This window comes from Engraulis encrasicolus, chromosome 22 (assembly GCF_034702125.1).
Source record: "Engraulis encrasicolus isolate BLACKSEA-1 chromosome 22, IST_EnEncr_1.0, whole genome shotgun sequence".
In the NCBI taxonomy this organism is placed as follows: domain Eukaryota; kingdom Metazoa; phylum Chordata; class Actinopteri; order Clupeiformes; family Engraulidae; genus Engraulis; species Engraulis encrasicolus.
The window spans coordinates 6902223-6924928 of record NC_085878.1 but is presented as its reverse complement, the minus strand read 5'-3'; the positions used below and the strand labels follow the sequence as shown (position 1 = coordinate 6924928).

The 22706-nt window shown below is 42.2% G+C and overlaps 2 protein-coding genes across 3 annotated transcripts in view; both read right to left on the bottom strand.

Annotated features, from left to right (window-relative positions):
* LOC134439278 (serine/threonine-protein kinase BRSK2-like) overlaps positions 1 to 4618 on the bottom strand; it is a 184546-nt gene extending 179928 nt beyond the window's left edge. Inside the window, exon 1 of the mRNA XM_063189181.1 lies at positions 4245 to 4618. Within this exon, the coding sequence (XP_063045251.1) occupies positions 4245 to 4332 (88 nt within the window). The 5' untranslated portion in view covers positions 4333 to 4618. The remainder of the gene's footprint in view (positions 1 to 4244) is intronic.
* Positions 4619 to 10197: 5579 nt separating this feature from the next.
* On the bottom strand, positions 10198 to 22087 carry LOC134438207 (tumor susceptibility gene 101 protein-like). 2 transcript variants are annotated; one of them, XM_063187701.1, is made up of 10 exons: positions 21845 to 22087; positions 21381 to 21468; positions 20924 to 20989; positions 19810 to 19973; positions 19012 to 19135; positions 18332 to 18389; positions 17620 to 17726; positions 16343 to 16560; positions 14139 to 14378; positions 10198 to 12293 (listed from the first exon to the last, which is right to left on the bottom strand). In XM_063187701.1, the coding sequence occupies exons 1-10, from the start codon at positions 21884 to 21886 to the stop codon at positions 12204 to 12206; spliced, it is 1197 nt and encodes a 398-aa protein (XP_063043771.1). In that variant the 5' UTR covers positions 21887 to 22087; the 3' UTR covers positions 10198 to 12203. The 2 variants fall into 2 exon arrangements, with proteins under 2 accessions (XP_063043771.1, XP_063043772.1); XM_063187702.1 differs by having other exon boundaries at positions 17620 to 17723.
* Between the last annotated feature and the right edge of the window lie 619 nt (positions 22088 to 22706).

The following is a 22706-nucleotide window of genomic DNA, read 5'->3' as shown; positions in this document are numbered from 1 at the left end:
TTGTGAACCAACCCCACAAGCAGAGGCAGAGGCAGAGGCAGAGGCAGAGGCAGAGGCAGAGGCAGAGGCAATCAAATTACTGTGCGAGCCGAGCAGCACTTACACATTATGAGCAACTCGCAGTAATGAACGCTGTCATGATGAGAGCGATTACGCCAACCAGGCTATTTGGAACATTCGGACACACGAGGAGGAAGAGGAAGTGGAGGAAGTTGCTCGAAACATGACAAAGAGCACGGAAGACCGAGGGAAAGACGGAGAAAGGGAAGAAAAAAGGGTGATGGAGAGTGAAAGAGAGCGGGCGAAGGAGTGGGAGAGAGGGCAGGAACAGAACTACTGGCAGCCAGGCAATGCAGTGGTGCAGTCTGGTGCGATGCGGTCCAACTAGCGCTGCAGCTCCTTTGGTAAAGCTTAAGACTGACACGCTAGAGGAACTCAGAGTAGAGCAGTGATTCTCAAAGTGTGGTCCGGGGACCACTAGTGGTCCGCGTCAGAGCTTAGGTGGTCCGCGAGGGGATTTCTATTTTTCCAAGACAAGCTAGCAGTAAGCTGTATTTGTAACATTATTACAAAGCTAAACATAGCTGAATTCTCATTTTCACCACAATAAGACAATGTAATGTGAATAAAAAGTAGCCTACGTGATCAGCACCGAAATTAGATTTGTCAAATTAGCAACCGTCAACTGTCAATTCAATTGACAGGTGGTCCCTGAACATTTTTGGGGGGACAAAGTGGTCCTCGGTCTGAAAAAGTTTGAGAAACACTGGAGTAGAGGGAGAGGGAGAGAGAGAGAGACAGAGCGACAGATAGACAGAGAGACAGAGAGAGAGAGACTCAGGAATGAAAGAGAAGGGGATTTTGGAGAGTGGGATTCAGAAATGGAAGATCAGCAGAGAGAAAAAATCGGAAGAAATTAAAGTGGCGAGGTGGCAACAGAAAGATAGGCATAAAAAGTGGGGCAGTCATGTCGAGAGATTGCTGAGTAGAGAGTGTGTCGAGAAGAAGTCAGAAAGAGAATAGAAGACATACTGTTGACAATGTGTAGTCACAGTGTATAGTGAAGGCGGAGTGAGAGCCGGTGTGTGCATGTGTGTGTGTGTGTGTGTGTGTGTGTGTGTGTGTGTGTGTGTGTGTGTGTGTGTGTGTGTGTGTGTGTGTGTGTGTGTGTGTGTGTGTGTGTGTGTGTGTGTGTGTGTGTGTGTGTGTGCGCTTGCGTGCGTGTGTGCATGCGTGCGTGCATCTGTGTCTGTGTCTGTGTGTACGTGCACATGTGCATGCCGAAGTCTGGGTGAGAGTGTGCATGCAATGCCACCTGAATATGTTGTAATTTGCAGAGGCCAGAGTTATAACAAAGTTCTTCCTGTATAAGTTACGTCACTCAGCCGCCATCTTGTTGACGCATTCGTGATTAGTAAGACCAGATCTGAGAGTCAATGGGAAAAATGAATGGGGAAACTGAGTACAGGACAGGAGGGAACCCAGCGGTTGTGAAAACCATATGGTTGAAACCGCCGTGAAAAGTTGAGCAATCAAGACTGCTTGATTGTGTCATGCGAGTCAAAATAAAGCTTTTTAAGCCACTTTTCTGACTGCTTTTTGACATTGCGCAGGCGCAGTAGTTCCATAACGGCACGAGAGTGACAGCTTTTCACAACTGAGCATGCACAACAATTCGCTTGCGCCGATGCAGCTAGATGATTGGATCAATGGCAAAGCAGCTCAGCAGGCAGTTGGTTCTTGTTGCCAGAAAGGCGGGAGATGTGCGGGTACACGCTATATTTGTATTCCGAATCTTCACCGTTAATTTCAATGGACACTTACGACAATGACCAATCTCCTCTTCCTAAAAAAAATCTGGTTATAATACTGAGATGAGCTCATTTCACACCCTGTCACATGACTCTTGTGTGTTGGTGAACAGGTCCACTCTCCAGAAGTAAATACCTTCTGATTCCCACATTCAATAAGAAGTAAAACAAACTTAGAAATGAATAATAATAGGAATCTGTCAGACAAAGAGGTGAAACATCGTTAGGCTCAAAAAAGAAGTCTGAGAATCACATTTCACATTTGTTACTTTGTAATAATAGCTAAGTAAAAGAAAATGGCTTTCCACTCGCTTCGATCAAGAAAATCAACCTCTGTCATAACTGTGTCTGGTTTGGTCTGGCTGAGGGAAGTGAGAAAAAAGATTGGCTTGTATTGTGCTATTGAGTATTTATTGAGGAACAGTTTGTCACAGAGTCTATATTCCCATTTAATTTCTTCCATATCTGTTTTTTGTATCATAGAATGACAATTAAATCATTAAATGAGTTGAAATGATTTGTAAATATAGACAGGCAGACAACACAAGGCCTTTGTTATGTCTCTGGCCCATGTTCACAATGACAGTGCACAAATACACACAGAAGAAAATGTACAACCATCTCTCTTTCTAGTAACTGTGAATGTATCTGTCTGAGCTTCTTTGTGTGAAATTCCCCTTAAACTCAATTATGGCAGTGCTTAAAACAGTCAGCGCCTGGATGTTCTAACCGTGTGAACTTCACTGTGAGAGACCAGCTGGCTGTGATTGCAATTTTCCATTACCTGTTAGATATGTATTCAGAGGAACACGGACATTACTCTGGGGCCTAGAGTATGTCCCTCTTTCTGTCTGCTAATGTCTGTCTCCTTCTGAAGTCTAGGGCTTTCCCTCAGCGTTTCACTCAAGGCTCTGCCAATGCTGCCTCCCTCTAACTCCCCTTCATCCCCCTCCCTCTCTCTCCCTCTATCCCTCTCTCCCTCTCTTCTCTTTCAAACTATTATCCCTCATTCCCCTCCCCCCTCTCTTCATACTTCTTTTGTGACATATGGGCCTTCCTCAGCAACAACTGAGGCGCTGCCTGCAACAGTGGCCAACAATATCAAACTGTAAGAGGACCAGACTGTATTGCGACCTACCCGTGAAATCAACATGGGTAACACTTGCTCTCAATAAAATCATATATTTTTGTTGCTATATTAGGCCCACTATTATTAATTCTGGCAACATATTAGCAGAACACTGAAGCCCCTTTGCTACAGAATTCCACACTCCGGTAGCCCTCTATAGTCCTCTAGCACAGCATTAATCAAATATAAATATAATGGTCGGGTACACATTCAGAGGAATGGGTTACCAGCTTGCATCACTCACGCCAACACAGAACACGGTGTTCACAGAACGAGCGACAACTTCCAGCTATACACAAATGCATTCAGCTGAGTGTGGAATTTGATTGCTTCGATCTGTTGGACCTAGCCAATGCGCGCAATACGCACACGCAAAAATCAATCAAATTTGTGGATTTATCCTTGTAGGCCCCACCAGCTGGACTCGCTGAACGGAGATGGTACCAACGCATATTGTGGGTTGCTGGCGGAAACAGATGGATGGCTAGGCAAGTACTGGGAGAAAGCCCCTTTCTCACGGATCCACACAGCGTCACCCCACACACTGTCACAGAGGGCGAGAGCTGAGGAAGGGCTTTACACTCTACTGTTCTCAGTCAGCACCACGGAATTCATAAAATGCCACTGTAAGCCATGCCCCCAAGTCGCCGCATTAAAAAGTCTCAGACACTGTAAATACTTCTCAATAACCCTTGATTGTGTGGACAAAATACACGCACCGGGCATCAGAATAACTGAATTACAAAACAAGCGCAGTGCTCTGGCGAACACCGATGCACCCCAGGCAAGAACATATAGCATAGGCTTTCTTCAATGCCAAGTTCTGTATGATTTGGACTGTTTGCTCGTGCGTTAATATGGTGTCTTCCCCCATGCTATTTTGCCATAACACGGTCGGTTGTGCAGTCTACGCTGATAGAAAGCACGTCTGGTAAATAGGGATTAACGGTATTATGTCTCATTCGGGCCAGCTGACAGTTGCACTACTTTGCTTTATGCATTAATAAAACCAAGTCTCTCATCATCGCTTAGTAAGTCACAGTTTGGACGGCGAACCACAAAACCCTGCAACCGGACAAGGATCACAAGTCGTATGATGCAATGCTTAATCTGGGCATTCAGTGAACCACTGAACCATGAACGACCTGCCAAAAAATCGCATATTCAGCCCTACGGCTAGGACCAGAGTGTTTCATAGGGTGCTGTTGCCAGATAGAGCGCACAAGCGCATCCGCATCCCGGCACGGGCAAGGCAGCATCCAAGCACAGTTGACGCTTACATAAAAACGCAGAGAAGGACTAACCTGTTTGCCCTTTTCCTAGGGTCTTTTCCAAGCGATAGGGTCCCACATAGTTGGCATGTAGGGCGCTACCCTCCTTTCCCGATGACATGTTCGCCTATGGTTTACGCCGAGGTTCGCAAAGGCGTTAAATGGGTTACTGTGTCTTTTTTCCGCACCGACACCAGCAGTGCCCTGTCCTCTTCCCCAAACCCAATCAGGGTGATATTGGGCTTGTTCGATTTCGGGTCGGTATAGTTGTTTCAGTCGTGTCTCCCCGTTCTCCTTCGCTAGAAGACGCTCCTCAGTACAAATGTCATTGTGTGCAGCTAACGCTCGTAGCCTCTCTCTCTCTCTTCAGCCTGCGTTGGTGCTAGGGAGCAGGGGAAGCTATCCTCGCTCGCATCAGCACTGAACGCTTTCCGATGCTCCAAGCACAGTACACTGATTGACGCAACATTCGACAAAGCAGCGTCTTTCCTGACGCCTGCGCAGAGGAGCCGCAGGAGAGCCGCAGAAGAGAAGTTCAGATGATGCACAGGTCAGACCAGGGAGAGCTAACGGGGGATCCAAATGTAGCCTAGGCTACTGTACCTTTTACTTTCTGCATATTTTTGTTTATTTCCACATTAGTGTATGACTGTGATAATAGGGTTTTTTATTGTGCATCACCAATTAGCCTACCTACAGAAGATTGTATCGTCGTCCCCACATCTAATCTGCCTCTGTGCCCCGTAGGCTACCCCCCTTGTAATGTTCTTTTCCTACTGTGTTTACCACAGGTGCCGTTTTTCACAGCACTCACCTTGAAAACCATTCAAGTTGGGTTGGGAGCAGGTGTCACTTGTCACTTTGAAAAAATATATATTCCATCGAGCAAATTTGTTTCATTATGTGTAAAATGCATATTACATTGTACATTATGTGTGCAATGCAGGTTATAATTTACTATAATATAATATAATATAGCCTAAATTAAAGTGTTACCAATATAATATAATATAATATAATATAATATAATATAATGGTGCGTTTTGCGGGGTCAACTGTCTGAAAAGAGAAAGCTACTCTAATGAATGCCCTTAAGATGCCATTAAGACAATCAAGTGCTCCACTTCAAAGATGCTACAAGTCTTTGAAGTCATGGAGAGCATCTGTACACAATGGCCACCTCCATGTCCCATTCTCTCTCTCTCTCTCTCTCTCTCTCTCTCTCTCTCTCTCTCTCTCTCTCTCTCTCTCTGTCTGTCTCTCTCCTCTCTTCTCTCTCTCTCTCTCTCTCTCTCTCTCTCTCTCTCTCTCTCTCTCTCTCTCTCTCTCTCTGCATTGGTGCCATACACATTTACCTATAACGCTTACCTGCATATCCAGTGCAGTATGTGGTGCTTAGATATACATATACTGTAGTAGGAAATACACATAGTCTTTGTTGTTGTATAGTGCAGATTGAAACTCTAAGACGGATCACACTTTTTCTGATTAATTTGAACCACTGACGTACGTATACCCTTGGTCATATAGTACATATATATAAATATATAACGTCTATTCATTATCAATGATTTGGATTGAATATCTGACCTGAGGTCAGCAAACATCACCACACTTAAACCTGATTAAAAACGGACGTCGCGATGTAGTCACGGAAACCACCTCAGACCAATAATAAGACCCCAGGGAGGGGAGAGTGACAGATGTAACCACCCTGCCCCCCAAACACACACACACACACACGCACGCACGCACGCACGCACGCACACACACACACACACGCACGCACACACACACACACACACACACAAACGCACACGCACACACACGCACATACACATTCACCTGTGTGACACACATGCAATGAGTAACCAAACACACACGCACACGCGCACACACACACACAGCCTACACATTCACCTGTGTGACACACATGCAATAAGGTTTGGAAGTATGAGTAACCACAAAAACACACACACACACACACACACACACACACACACACGCACGCACGCACACACACACACACACACACACACACACACACGCACGCACGCACACACACACACACACACACACACACACACACACACACACACACACACACACACACACAGGACCACCTGCAGAAACACGTAATATACAGGATTACACATCTATGCAATAACACAAGTAATGAAACACATTCCCTTTAAGCCTCAGTAGTGTAGTGCAGGCCAAGGGAGGTCTGAGCCCATTATGATTGGCTAGCCACTAGCCAGCCCCAGCACCAGCCCCAGCCTCAGCCCTGCCACACACGACTGCGCGTCTCACTTCACAGGCAGGGGGCTCGCCATTAATTAATCGCATCCCCCTCCCCCCTCTCTCTCAATCCCTCCGTCCATCCTATCCTCCCTTCATCTCTCCTCTCCTCTCTCTTCATCCCTCTCTCCCCCATCCCCATCCCCATCCCCATGCCTGTCCCTCTCCCCTCCCCATCCATTCCCTCCCTCCCCAAGCCCAGCAACTTTACTGCTATTGTCTCAGGCACTGGGCCCGTGACCTCACCAGCTAAATCAATCTCTCACTCTCACTCCCACTCCCACTACCACCCACTCCTCTCCCGGCAAGTGACAATAGAGGGCCACAGACAAAGGGGAGGCTGGGTGGGGGACCAAGGGGGTGACAATCAGGGCCGCTGACAGTTTTTGCTGGGGCCAGGACAAAGTCATCCAAAAGGGCCCCACTACCCAATACGTACAATGTAAAGGGGACCCAATTTGGGCCCCCTAGCTCTCCCTGGGCCCGGGACAACATACCCCTTTGTCCCATCCTACCGGCGGGCCTGGTGACAATCACCACCGTGGTGGGGGAAGCATGTCAGCCAGCGCTGGCCCACACTCCAACTGAACCCCCTGTGAACCATTGTTTCATTTTTTTTTTTAAAGATACATTTAAAGTGGCGCATGTACATTTATCATTGGGAAACACGAGCCAAGAGACGTGTGCTAATGCAAGGGGCAAAAGGTGAACAAAGACATACAAATGGAGTTAAGGATTTATTGACTGTAAATATTGGTTGAGTGTGGAATGGATTGAAAGGGAGAGAAAGAAAGAGCAATCGAACCTTTGAGCTGACTTAGAAAACTGGTCTTTTGTTTTTACTCTCAGATAGACGTGGCTATAGTATACCTAGAGACAATGTTTGCATCAGGTTGTCTATCTATGTCTCTGATAGTTTAGTGGTTTGTGATAGCTATGACGACATAATTAATCGTGTTTTTGATACATTCAATTTAAATTTAATTTTCTTTAATATTTCTACTTGTGCGTCTTTGTTTGCTGGGAATATTAAACAGTTGACCAGGATTTTGTAGGGTTTTGTTAAATACAATATTTAGAATTTCATCAATTTGTTCCAACACTAACTAGGCCTACTTGATACCTACTCAACTAGGCCTAGGTGTGGTGTGACTGAAAAAAATATCAGCTCAACAGTCAATAGCTTCACTGTTGCAAAAGAGCGACTATTGATTGAAAATAGCTACGATGCCAAAAATATCAGGGTCTTTCTTTCTTATCTGTGAAGTCGCCTTCTTTATGGCTGGCCTGTGGGTAGAGAGGGAGGTGGGGAGTATCAAACACAAACAGATCATTGGAGTGCTTCTGGGTCTTCACCTTTTTCCTTGGTGCTCATCAGTGTAGGGGCTCTCAAGTTTAGTCCAGGAAGGGAAGTTCTGAGGCACTCAAGGTTGCGATTTTTTTAATACTTTTTATTTGGCTACAATTGCCTACGTGTTTCAACCTTAAAGGCCTTCTTCAGGCTGTATTTAAACTTCTCTTCCTGGACTAAGGGAGGTGGGGAGTGTCGACTGGGTCGCGTGGAGAGACTAAAGGAGGCTTGTGAGGGCCGTTGTAAACAAAAGTGGGTGTAGTACGCGTTTGGGGTATCGGGGTTCACTTCTGCTTCACAACTCATCCCACACGTTCTGAAAACCGACACAATATCCTTTTCAAGCCTCCAGAGTCGGCTGCCTGTATGATTATGCAAAACACTACAAATGGAGTTCACTGTTGTGTGAAACTCCAACCGTCCTTGTATTCAGGGCAGATTTCATATCCATACTGGGTACATTCTAGTGCAATTAGGTTTCCAAAAAATCACGTTTTGGCTTTCATGTCTCATTTTTATGATTTATACAAATTTGTGCAAAGGATACTGCAAAATAAAACATCGATGCAAAGCACAAAGCATAAATCCAGTGCTTCAAACACCAGACATATGAAAAGAGCAGTCCGTCCAGGAATGAACAAGCTGTATGTTTTTTAAATCTAGACGCACTGCTGCCATCTGCTGTTAAGAGCTAGAAACACAATCGTGATAATGATTGAACAAATACATCAATAGCTCTACTGTAGCACATCACCATGCATGTTTTTTCACCCTTTTTTTCTTGCGGGACATGCAAATTACTTTGATTGTTTTATTTAAATACGTTTCCCCCCCCTTTTATCACCCACAGTTAGATTCCATTACATACTTATTCAATTTTCTGTAAAGGCTTTTCTTAGACCCAACTCCTACATGTACAGGGTTTACTCAGCTATATGGAAGACATGCATCTATAAATATGAACAGTCATACCACATAGAAATGTCATTAACCATTTTATTTAAAATGAAGAGTGTACGTACAGTATACAGTGTGTATTAGGCACTTTGTAAAAGGGGTACAGTATTGATTAATGCCATAATATGGTAAAGAAAACACAACATAATTATTTGGACACATTAAAAAAAACGTATGGCTGATATGTGTTGATATACATGAACACTGATTGATTAAATGATTATGTTGGCAAACATTAACAACAAGATGTTCAAGTACACCTCGAGCAAAATTTGAGAAACAAATCCCATGCTTACTGTAAAAATGTATTAGCAAATTAAGACGGGATTCAAGGATTGAAGATGAGAAAATACAAAAAAATGTAAACATGTTACTGACAATGTATTTGCATCTAAAATGAATTAATTTAAAGAGGCACTAAGAAACATTTCTGAGTTAATCAATCACCTTCATGAGTAAGCCAATCCTTAAACGACTTGTTACAAGACCTAGGAAGACTTAAGTGACCTGGACAGACAAGCCCAGTTGTAAAACCTGATCAGACATCTACACAGTAAATTCGCCAGTGTTAATTTTGCAGTGTTAAGGCTTATTAACACTATTGGAGTAATTCCAACACCAAATGGAGTGAGATGCTCTCCAGTGTCAGTGACAAATGAAGTTGTTAAATTGTGTGGAGTTAGAAGTACTCCAGAGAGCCCCCGCCTCCTCGAGGTGATGGAGTTTGTCTGCGCCATTGTATACCCTAGTAACAGAGAACGTAAAGAGAACGTTTGACTTTTGGTTCTCTAAAGGTTGGGGTTATTACCAAACCAAAATCTACCACCTAGAAATGTTCCCTTTGGTTACAGTAAAAACCAAGCAATTCCTCCAGATTTAATCATTTACACAATCTTTTTTTTATTATTCCATTTCATTCATTTAACTCAACTTGGTTGGGTTGATCTAAGGTTTGGCTGTGCACACAACATCACACAAAAGATGTGTTGAGTGAAAGAAATAACTTGAGCACTTGTTACACCTTTGCCGGTAACAAGCAGGCCCCTCACAACCAATCTGTCCATCAGCGCCTGGCCAAACCTAATTACTTAGGGCTGGTATATCATGACTCAATTGCTTGCACCTGAAAAACTCCTAATCAATCTGGTCACATGGTACTCTTGAGCCTGTATATAAACCTGGACTGTCACAGTGCTTTAAATATTTGCCTGCTGGCTGGTCAGTATGGCACAGCATAGCGCTTGTTTACCTGCTTTGCAAGCAAGCTAAAGGCGCTTTTGGCTTATGGCATTTGTTAGCTACATCTTGTGCCTTGCTTTGTGAGCTAGTCAGTAACAGCACATGTTACATTGTTTGCTCCATTGTGCACTTGATGTTTGCAAGCAAGCTAAAGGCGCTTTTGGCTTATGGCATTTGTTAGCTACATCTTGTGCCTTGCTTTGTGAGCTAGTCAGTAACAGCACATGTTACATTGCTTGCTCCATTGTGCACTTGAAGTAGATGGTATGGTTATATTTTAAACTTCATTAAGGAAAATATTTTGTATTAGTCCCCACTAGATTGTGTTCATACATGCTCAGCTGAAATTTCTCTCACATTGTGGTGCAGTACAGCATAGACTGATATGTCAAATATAGACATTTTACATGTTTTCAGCAACTTCAAACATTATCTTAAGAGAGCAGTGTGGCAAACTGATGCCAGGCGCAGGGTGTTTCAGTCATGGTGGAGGATGGGAGGTGCTTAATTACTCTTTAGTAGGGTGCTCCCCGAAACTGCTTTACTCTTTATAGTGTTAGCTTAACACTATAAATCTAACACCAGTGTTTAACACTGATCTGGAGCAGGACCAAATAGACACTAGAACAGTGTTAATTTTAACTCTTTAAGTGTTATTTTAACACTACACAATTTACTGTGTACAGTATAAATCAGGGTTGGGGAACCTTTTCCATTCGAGGGGCCACTTCAAATTCCACCAAAGGGCCGATAAGGTCCTCCGAGGGCCGTACTATGAGCACAAACCAGGATTTCCCTGGCACTTTAGGCCAATATTGAAGGCAGCCACCTTTAAAACAGAACCCACCATCTCTAGATCCCCTGAATGAATATAATTTAATTGTATTGCAAATGTACTTTCTAAGAGTCCTTTACAAAATATTTCATATTTCAAGACTGTTTGTGAAATTTGCCTTTCAGTTTCTAGTGTGTGCATACACAAATTTAGCCCATCTACAAAAAATAAACATTGAGTTTGGCCCGTGACTCCATCCAAGATTTTAAATTTGGCCCGTGTGAATTTGAGTTTGCCATTCCTGGTCTAAGATATGCTTATGCTTTAATGTAGACATGACTGCAGACATGATTATGTTGCTGACACCATTAGCTAGCCTGAAAAACAATAACAGCCAGCCCAAGGGACAACATTTATTTTCACCATAGTGTTCTTCTAGGAAACCACAAGAGGCCATAGTTATCCTCTTTAACTTGCATATGTCAACTCGAGAATAAAAAAAAATCCCTTTAAAAATAAGTATTTTGTGTGTATAAAGGGAGGGAGGACTTATATATAGTATAGTATATGGCCTTACAATGGCTACATTGTAAACATATTCTTATAAAGTGACAGAACATTTTATTATTATTCCTTCATTTCAACTTGATTTGGTGGCACTCTTCTCTCTTGTCTTCACTTATTATTCTAGACCAGGTTTGCATGTTAAAAAGTGCTTTAGACTAACACAGCAAAGCAAAATGCTTTTAGAGACATAGCATGCAAAATGTTTTTACAATGCACACCAAAACCTGGCACTAGGAGCGGAGCCCTTTAGTAAAGTTGTAGTGTAGACTGTGTTACTAAAAGTAGACAGCTTTAAGCGTTTCTCCCACTAACCTTTCTGGTAACACTTAATTTTGGGGTTCATGTGTTAGCCACTAATATGTTAATACTAACTGTCTGTGTATGTGATTCTAAAGGCATGTGTTAAACAAAAAAAACTTATATTTTTGTTCATTTCTTGTTTGTTATTCACAAATTTCTTAATCTTTGGTCTTTATTACTGATATAATCTTAATAAGGACCTAGTTGGTTTTTCTTAACACACATTTTATAAATCACTTATGCAGGCAGTAATTAGGCATGTAGAAGTGGACAACATATGAACCCTAAAGTAAAGTGTTACACATTCAAATTGTACAAATGGCAATGAGTATACCCATGCCAATATAGACTGAAGTCTCCCAGAGTATGTAACAATAATGTTAACAGTGAAAAAAAGACAGAATGAACAGAAATTACAAATCCAGTATTAATTCTAAATGCCATTAACCATGTGTGTGCCATTGCATGTGTGTGGGTGTGTCTTTGAGATGAGATGATGGGTTCAGTAAAGCTCACTTAAGCCGGCAGTTTTGCGAGCTTTTTGCATCAGTGCCCGTAATTGAAACTGTTTACGAGACAGAATCCGGACATGCTGTAAAAGAAAAAAGAAAAGAATATAATAAGTGATGAAAACAGTCACAAGAGTGTAACCAATGTCAAGTTCCTAAAATAATGTCTATGTTTTTTATTTTACAATTTATACAATAGAGGAATTCACAGAAGTTCATCACGATTACTGTCCACTAGGTCTAAAAGGATAATATGAAAAGTAGAAAGGAAAAAGAATCTGGTGCCACACGGATGTCTTTTTTCTGTCATTTATTTTTTCAGTGTAGTAAGACTAACGTTTCGACATGCGTCTTTATCAGACTCAGTTCAGTTCAGTTCAGTTCAACTTTATTGGTACCCGAAGGTAAACTGAGTTTGCAGTATATAAGAGAAGATGGCTGTCCTTACATCAGAACCACAATGACACATGACACATAAACATGGAGTCTAAAAAGACACATGTACGCTTCACAAAGAAATAAATAAAATGTTTGACATTTGACTGAATACACATACAACATATAGCCTACACACAAGGGTGGGGGGAGGGGGGGTATAAACTAACTGCAGTGGTGGGCCACAACACTTCATACAACCACTGCACTCCTCAGAGAAGCGATTTGCTAACGCCAACGCAAACCATTTCTCTGAGGAGTCTGATGAAGACGCATGTCGAAACGTTAGTCTTACTACACTGAAAAAATAAATTACAGAAAAAAAGACATCAGTGTGGCACCAGATACTTTTTCCTTTCTACTTATAATTCAGTCCTGCTCTGGTTAATTTAGTTAATTTAGAAGCGCGGAGTACATATCTCTTTTGTTTTACAAGATACTATGAAAAGCTGTATGCAACCATCTTTCTTGTTGGACACACACATCCTAAGCAACATTTGGAAACTTGTACAGTAAGTAGGTGGGAGCCAGGATTATTTCTTGTGATTTTTTTTAACTATTTGGTATTGCAGCGTGCCCACCAGCCCAACACTGTGAAACAAACCCTCATTAAAAGAAGACTTTATAGGTAGAGCGCTACTGGTATCCCTTGAGATCACCTGCTGCTCTTTGATGGTGCCAAGCTCAATGAAACTGAGGGGGTAACAACCTATAGTACCTACAGTAGGTCCAGGCACTCACTCAGTTGACTTATAACATTAAAACAGTCTTTCATTTCATGGGCAAATGGATTAAAAACTATCAGTGTGAAACCCTTTGTGTGGGGTGATGTCCACTTAGCCGGATTATCATGACTTCACTTCGAGACTTGGTCTGACGAAGACCATAGCAACTAACGTTCTGAAACGGCATGGTTGACCCATCTCCATTGGTTTGCTACTGTACTGGTCGAGGGCAGAAAAGGCTGAGCCAAAGTTTAAACCAAACATTTGCTTAGTCCCAATAGAACGATTCTGCTTAAACGACGTCACTGCCTTGAACATGCCTCTACCTAGGACCGCTGGAGATGCTCGGTTGATTGGTTCCCGACAAAGTGGGTGGAGTTCCCCTGCTAGGGGGAACTCGAATCTACCTGAACAAGCAGATTTCCTGAGCTAGTGTAGCAGAGTCAAAGGTGTTGCGTTACTGCGAGGGCAGAGCCTGGGTAATTGATTGATTGATTTGATTTCTTTTATTGACATTGTACAAAGCATTAAAAAAGTATACAAATAAATAAGTCAATAAATATGTTTTGAAAACCTTGTACAACACGTCAAAAGGATAACACAAAAAAGCTAGCAGCTTGTTTCCATTGTGGTCCTTGTGAATGTGCAGTGTGTACTATGTGCTAGTTAAAATCAGTGTACCGTATGTGAAAATGTGAGCAAAATGTGAGCACCTCCCACACACACAACTCACACAACTCACACACACACACACACACACACACTCACCTTGAGGAAGACATCCAGGTCGATGACGTCTCTGCGCAGGGCCTCCCCCAGGTAGAAGATGGTGTCCTCGATGGCGTTCTCCTCCGCGTACAGGTTCAGGATCTGCCTGTAGAGGGGCGCCGTGGGCACGATGACGTCATCGATGTCGCTGCTCTCTGATTGGTTGTCCATCTTCTCCAGCGCTGCCTTCATCTCCTCGTCCTTCTGCTTGAGGAGCTCGATGTTTCTGTCCACGTCCGTCTGAGGGAGAGAGAGACGACGAAAACATGAAAACATGTACACGCACACACACACGCGCGCGCACTGTACCTAAAGGCACTGCTACTTACCATGAGAACAAACGCAAATGACTGAAATATTGACCTCTCTGGAGTTTGACATGTAATATCCACAAGAGAACACAAAGGTGCTCTAACATTTGATTCCATTTAACACTTAACACAACTTACAGTATATCACGAAAGTGAATACACCCCTCACAGTTTTGCAGATTTTTGAGTATATCTTTTCATAGGAAAGCATTACAGAAATGTAACTTTGACACAATGATTAGTGACCTTTTAACAACATATTTAACCGCTTAAATTTCTTGTTCACTCAGAAAAAAACAAAATACAGCCATTAATGTTTGAACATGTACTCACAGAAGTGAGTACACCCCAGATTAAAATCCGGTAGAGAAGGGGCTATGTTGGCTCGAATCGTCTCGAAATGAAAAGGGATAACAGGGGAGGTCATCATTGTGCGTTTCAACCTTTCTTTGCATTGAACTTTTACATTTTGAGTCTGCATCTGGCTTAAATAGATTGGTGTGAGATTTGAATGCAATCCTATGGAGAATATCATGATCTGCTTCAGTAGTCACAGTGCATGTTGACATACATGTTTCTTTTAGGTGTGTTTCAGATTGCCAATGTTGACAGCATTCATGCATCCCCAAACCATGTCAGTCCCACTACCATGCTTGGCTTATGAGAGGATACACCTTTTTTGTAAAACTCACTTGTTTACCACCACACATACTTGACACCATCTAAAGCAAATTTGTTTATGTAAAAGTTCAATGCAAAGAAAGGTTGAAACGCACACTGATGACCTCCCTTGTCATCCCTTTTCATTTCGTTTCATTTCGAGACGATTCGAGCCAACATAGCCCCTTCTCTACCAGATTTTAATCTGGGGTGTACTCACTTTTGTGAGTACATGTTCAAACATTAATGGCTGTATTTTGTTTTTTTCTGAGCGAACAAGAAATTTAAGCGGTTAAATATGTTGTTAAAAGGTCACTAATCATTGTGTCAAAGTGACATTTCTGTAATGCTTTCCTATGAAAAGATATACTCAAAAATCTGCAAAACTGTGAGGGGTGTATTCACTTTCGTGATATACTGTATGTACTGACACTTTGCGGGGACATGCATTTTCTTTTCCCCCCATTTATGTTAAAGTCCTCTCTTGGTCCCTCACTGTTACTGTTTTCAGGCTGACCAGAACGATGCCGGTGCCCGTGCCCGCACCAGTTACAATCAGCACTAAAGTGCTTACCTGCAAACCACACGCGTTCATATCGGGCTCTGAATCTTTCCCCGCGTGACTCTGTCACCTGGATTAACCTGCTGACGTCCACGTTGTCCTCACATTCCACAGAGAAAAAACTGTATTTTTGTAAAATAAAAATTAACGTTTTTTTTCGGTTGGCATTGTGAACCAACTTCCCGCTTCGCAAATGCTAAGATTTTCGGCTTGAAGACACTGGCTGGTAAGCGAATACTAGGTGCAGGAACGTGCACCGACCCGGTTCTTGGTCAGCCTAAATGTGCCATGTCTCGGCCCTACCGTGGCTGATATGGTAAGGCACACGTTTAACCACTCGGCCGACCTGGGTTCGATTCCTTTGCCGGTCCTTCCCCATCTCTCTCTCCCAGCTCACTTCCTGTCTCTCCTTCACTTATCCTCATTTTTGCAGCTAAAAATGGCTATTTCTGGAAATTCGAAATGGCGGACCATGGAGAAAATCCCCATTTTCATGTATGAAAAATGTATTTTTTCCAGTCATAATGAATACTTAAAATTTGATGGTGATGATAAGTATTCATGAAAAAGGTAACATTATTGAATGGGCAGCATGAATACTGGAAATAAACAACTAAAAATCTCACACAGTGTCCCTTTAAAAAATGTGCCCTGTCTCTCTCCCATCTCACCGTCTCTTGTCCGATCCTGGAGATCATATCCTCCAGGCGCTGGTGGCCCCTCTTCAGGTCCTCCTCCGTCCTCTTCAGGGCGTCCAGCTCGGCCTGGGCGCGGTCCATCTCCTCCTTCATGCGCCAGCGCAGCTTGTCACTCACCGCCGACATCAACGACGCCCGGATGGTGTCCTCGCCTATAGTGGCGTCGCGACCCACAGGTGCTGGAAGTGGAACTATACAAGGCAAGGCGAGGCAAGGCAAGGCAAGTTTATTTGTATAGCGCATTTCATACACAGGTGCAACTCAATGTGCTTCACAAAACTAACAAATGCAAAAAGAAAGGAAACAGGGAAGAAAGAAGGAAATAAATTAGAGTCAAAGAACATTTAAAACATTAAGATAAAACATAGGTAAAAATAATAATAATAATAAAATAAAAAAATAAACATAAACATAAAAAAAGAAGAATGATATATAATTTAAGCTAGGGGAAAGCATCACACACACACACACACACACACACACACACACACACACACACACACACACACACACACACACACACACACACACACACACACACACACACACACACACACACACACACACACACACACACACACACACACACACACACACACACACACACACACACACACACACACACACACAACACAAACATGAGTACATAAACATGTGCATGCAAATGTGCGCATGCACACATACTCTCTCTGTCACACTTACTCACATTTAGACTCGAAGAAACAATTAAGGTCATACACAAACGTAGACACCAGACAACACTCACAATTAAAAACACACAGTTATTAACATACACATAACAACATGGACACCCATCCACACTCATACACAAATACACTCAACAATGCATATGTACAGACAGGCACCCAGCAAAGCATATAAGTACAATATATCATTTACTAAAAACCTTACATTGGTATGTGAAGTCACAGATAAGGCAAGCTAACCCATTTTAGCCTAAGCCCTTTTTGGGAAAAGGTGCCCCCTCCCTATTAAAACCTAAATATCTCAGCCTCTGCACATTAACGCATATAAAAATAAATAAATAAATAAAATGCATTTAAAAGTTAAAACCTTCATTTTGCACTAGAATGTGTTCATTCAGCTCTAACATACCCACATTTTTAATACAACAGCTCAAATCTCAAGAACCTGAATGCAGCGTATATGTCACTCCAGGACACAATGGGTTAAGTTAAGTTAAACAGACGTATCACTACGTACAAGTAAACCACCAGCAGTGCCCATACCTGTATTGACATTAGGGAGTGCTGCAGCGGGCCCGAACTGGCCCGGAGGAGGCGTGCCCGGGTAGGAGGGATTGGCAGCGTAGGGGACGGGGTAGCCCTGAAAACTACTTCATCAACACAAGGATGAAGAACAGTATTTGAAGTTGTACATCAAGAAAACATGCTTTAAAAAATGTATGAATGAATATAATATATTTCACCAATTCCACAAACAAATATCCACACCTTTTTAATACAGATAATCTGAATGCTTACGTATGTGAATAAGTTAGCGATGCATGATGATGAGTTGTAATGAAGCTTTATGCCTTGTTCACACCAAGAGCGACCTACACTAATGGAGCGAAGGAAGTCATTATTTCTCTATGGAGGGTACGCGACCAGCGCGAGTAGAGCAAATTTGCCAGGGTCAAAGCGAACTGAGCGACCAGAGCGAATTTTAACGATTAAAAAGTCAAGCTAATCTTGTGGTAATGAGCTATGACGCGTGTTCGGCGAAAAACAATTGGAATGTTCATATCTCAGAATGTCCCAGGCTGTCAAGCCAGAGCCGTTATGTGATCAGCTGAATCAAACAAGTCAATGTCACGTCCAAAACCAAAACCAATACAGCAAATTCAAGGCGAAACTTTTTCTGCTAACTCCGCTACCAGGCAGCGTAGGACGCTCTTGGTATGGACAAGACATTATAAGTGTCATAAGTGGAGCACACCTGGGGTTGGGGGAGCGAGGAGGGCCATAGGATGCAGCAGGGCTGGGCATATAAGCAGCTAAAACAGAAAACGTTTTAATAATAACCAAAAAACAGTTATGCAAACATCAACATAAATGAGCAAATAAATTAAAGTGTGATTTAAAAAAAAAAAAAAAGACTGGTCACAAAGTGAATTCATTATGATTCCCCTTGAGGATCGCTTCACATGTAACATTGATATGAATGTCATGAGAGATAGGGGCATGTACATTCAACTACAACTGGTTATAAAATATAATATTTACTGTTTTATGTAATGCTTATGAATATAATGTTAAAAAATAGCAGAAAAGAAATGAGAGCAAAGTGTCTGAATCTCAAAACAACATGTAATGTAGCCCGTTATTCATGGACACCCTCCAGGTCGCTCATTTTAGGAACGAAAAAAGATTCTAAACCTCAATTTAGTTTGCATATGATTAGTAAGTATTAAATATTCTCTTTACAGGCAGAACTGGGAAAGATGAGACCAACTTGACTCAAGTCAAGTCAAGTTACCTTTTATTGTCAGTTTCTTCATATGTACAGGTCATACAAGGAAATTGAAATTGAGTTTCTCTCTCTATACCATGAAAGGACATAGACATACACAGGACTGACTCTAGTGAACATGGTCATTAGTAAGTACAATAACTCACTGGTGGTTGGGCCGGCTGGCTGGAAGGGCTGGTAGGGTTGTGAGGTGGGCCTCGAGAAGACGGGCGGCTCCTCCCCAAATACCATGATCATTACCTGGATGAGGCTGAACAAGTCCGACTGGGGCTGAAGGATAACACAGAAATAGACACGAGTGGTTTACAGCCGCCAGCCAAACAGCAAACAATGCAAACATACAGGGTGTGCAGAATTATTAGGCTAACAAAGTTTTTCGATCATATCATCCATTTTATGCAAATTTTCCCACCCCAACCTGTATGAACATGGAATCCTATTGGATGTAAGCATTCCAGGTCATGCATATTTGTACAATAACAGAAGGTGTGATTGAAGGTCTTCAACACCCACCAACCCAGTAGTAGGCTCACATGTCTTTGTATTTGTATCATTCCTTTTGTTACTAACAGTCTTTTATGTATAAAATGTATGTCTGTGAGTGATTTTAATTTCTTTGCTTGTAAACATCTAGCCTGCCTATTTTGGACATCAGATGGAAGTTAGCCTTTGTGCTACAATCTGGCACATTTACATATACTTGTATGTATATGTTCATTACTGTCAATTATGGCAGGTAGCAGGCTTCACTGAGGGTTTCTTGATTAATTTTGAGGGTGCCGGCCCAAATAAAACGCTTAAAACCAAACAGAAAAGGGGTGCACCTTGCATCAAAACTGTTTTGATGCAAGGTGCACCCCTTTTCTGTTGGTTTTATGTTCATTACAGTGCAATGTCCTGAAAAATAAAAGTAAAGAAAAGTTAAGTTAAGTAAAGTAAAGTACATGTTTCCACTCGTGCAGGTAGGGCAGGTAGACTTTGCCATTGGCATCCACGTGCTTCCCTGTCTTGATCATCATGGTGTGTGTGGGCTTCACAAAGCAAATGGGAGGATTGTAGGGGTAGGTGTCCAGAAGCCACACGCAGATGGGAATGTTGTACGTATTCCCTACAAGAACAGACAACAGGAGGAAACACATAGCGACAGAGCTCAGAGAAAGATTATGGTGCCAGATTGCATTTGTAGCTGGTGTTTAGGAATATTATCTAAATTTACCCAAATGAGAAAAGGAATATACTCCAGTAAATCATCCTCCAAATGTACTGGTACTGTATGCTTTGACCAAAATTCAACATATATTACATGTCTAAGCAGGTCCTTCTAACATCCCGAAGAAAGATATGAATCAAGGACAGGATGGCTCCCATGTGTACGCCTGTGTGTTATGACTATGGGTGCATGTTTTGTCTTCCCTTGGCTTTTAGATGGTCTCAACAAGGTAGCCATGGACCAAGGACAAAAATATGATAACTTCAAAGGTGCACTGTGTAGGATGGTGGCCAGAGTAGGTTTTGTAGCCATGCTGCTCACTGAAACTGCAGACTGTTGCTAAATGTGACCTTTCATGAACATTTACTAAATCATAAACTAATACTAGTATGACCAAAGTAAGGTGGCTTTTGCAGCTAAAGATGCCCATTCCTGGAAATTCAAAATTGTGGAAATAGAGAAGATTCACTTCTTCCATGTATGAAAGTGCAATTTCCTAATGAATACTAGACTTTGATGGTGGTGGTGAGTATTTGTGAAAAAGGTAACATTTGTGAATGGGCAGCATGAATTCTGGAAAGAAACTGCTAAAAAATATTAAACAGTGCACCATTAAGTGAACAGACAAGTTAAAGTATTTCTTAGTGTACAAAAACGACACAAACGAGATATAATGAAACAGCTTGATTTCAAGACAATATTTTGTCAGTTCATTTAACACAGTGTTAATTCTACACATAGTCAACTATAAAAGTGTTATATTCAACTCTCTAAGCCTAAGGGACTGTGTGGTAATACTGCAAAATGTATTGTGTACACTACGTCTGGGCTGGGGCCGCTTGCTTTACCTCTGTAGCTGACTGGCACAGTCCCAGTCAGACTCATTAGTTCCCTGCTGGATCCATCGTTAAACACTGAGAAGGGGGAGAAAAAACATCAGATGGTGAGACAGGGTTTTAATCCAACCTGTGCCTGAACAGGCCTGCCATGATTCATGTTAGTTGTTCACTGATGATGACAAACATTTGTCACATATTCTGTGGCAAGTCAGTGTATAAAACACACACAGACCATACCAAAGATTTTTCAAGGACCAATAAGCCTTTAGTTTGACCATACTTTTAGAAAGTATTCCAAAATAACAAGTTGGAGAAAATGTGTTGTAACTTCTGTCTCCAACAACAGTTTAACACTGTAGGCTACAGCTTGTAGTGGTCATGCTGATGATGCTGCATACGTGTTTTTTATGCATCAAGAGTCAAGACATGAACTTTATGTCACTCCAGAAGTTCAACGTAGGCCTACCGTATGAGTCCATTAGAGGTTTGAGGTCCTTGTACTGAGTGATGACATTTGTGATTTCCCGAACAGTCAAATCCCTGTATTTGTAGCCCTAGAGATGAAAAGATTCATTTTCTTAATTCAGAGAAGATGAGGGGGTAGACAATAGCTCAATAGCTGACAAATGTCAACTGTGTAGCCAATGTAGGCTACGCCTGCGTAATGTCAGATGGAATGACGTTAAAGGCCTAATGGTGAGTGGAACAAAGGCAAATTAACTTAAATCCCAAAACACGTCGACACAATCTTCACAACAAGCTAGATGTAGCTTAGCCACACACCCACACAAACGTCAACATTTCTAATCAAATGCAAATCCAAGACGGACGCAACAGTAGCCATTTGTTCCCACTGCATAGAGAGCAGAAGTCTTTAGCTAACGCAGCATATGTAGCCGATGTAATGAAATGTAACAAATCCAAGCTCACCTTCGCCAACATTTTTCGAAGAGCACTTTCGTTGACTGCCATCCTCGTACGGCGAATATTTTAAAAAGAAGGACTAGAATGAGTTGTCTACCGTGTTAAATGAACTCCTTACATATTTCTTCTTCAGATACTTCGTTCAGATTGGCATTATTTTACAGAAATGCCGTGTGTAAATGGCCCATCAAACGTCAGATCCCCCTCTCTTCAGGAATCTGGAAAACTTCCTCATAGTTTGTGACCAGCTGACTGAGCGCAAGCTTTGGGCGCGTTCGCGAGCGCATAGGTTGTTAGCGCGGGCCTTGCGCGCGCCTACAGTAGACTCAATTATGTAACAGCCATATTGCAGGAAGAGTCACGCCCACTGTTCGGTGAAAGAGACATTGTGGATAGGCCTATTTTGGTTTGATGTGTTTCTAATTTGAGTATTGAATGCTTACTACCAACATGTTCAGCCATGCTTGTCAGAATCCTAAGCCATCTAACAATCATGGTTATTCCTCCTTGGCTTCTCTGAGGCAGCCGAGGGAACATTAATGAAGCCATTTAAACTTGAGAAGACAGAACCACACATGCATAGTGCCCTTGAGCATCCTCTTGCAGAGCTGTTGTTCCATTTTGAACACTTGTTGTCTCATACACAAGCTTCTGCATTACCATTGATTAGAATGTACCATGTAGGTAGACCTAGGCCTATCAGTAGCCTGTCCTATGATGCGTCTCTTGTGGTATACTATGAATTAGGTGGCCTAACCACCTGGGGGTTGTTTGAGCCTGGAATGTGTTCTCTTTTCAGCTACTTTCAAACATATCCAATATACTATAGTGTTGAATTTTATGTAAAAGTCCTGCCCAACTGTCTATT

Bases quoted from the DNA above. Each gene is read 5' to 3' on its own strand.
- LOC134438207 (XM_063187701.1), bottom strand. From the start codon at position 21,886: ATGGCAGTCAACGAAAGTGCTCTTCGAAAAATGTTGGCGAAG. The intron at 21,469-21,844 runs GTGAGCTTGGAT...TTTCATCTCTAG, and splicing joins TTCGAAAAATGTTGGCGAAG to GGCTACAAATACAGGGATTT. The intron at 19,974-20,923 runs GTAAAGCAAGCG...CTGTTCTTGTAG, and splicing joins TGTGCCAGTCAGCTACAGAG to GGAATACGTACAACATTCCC.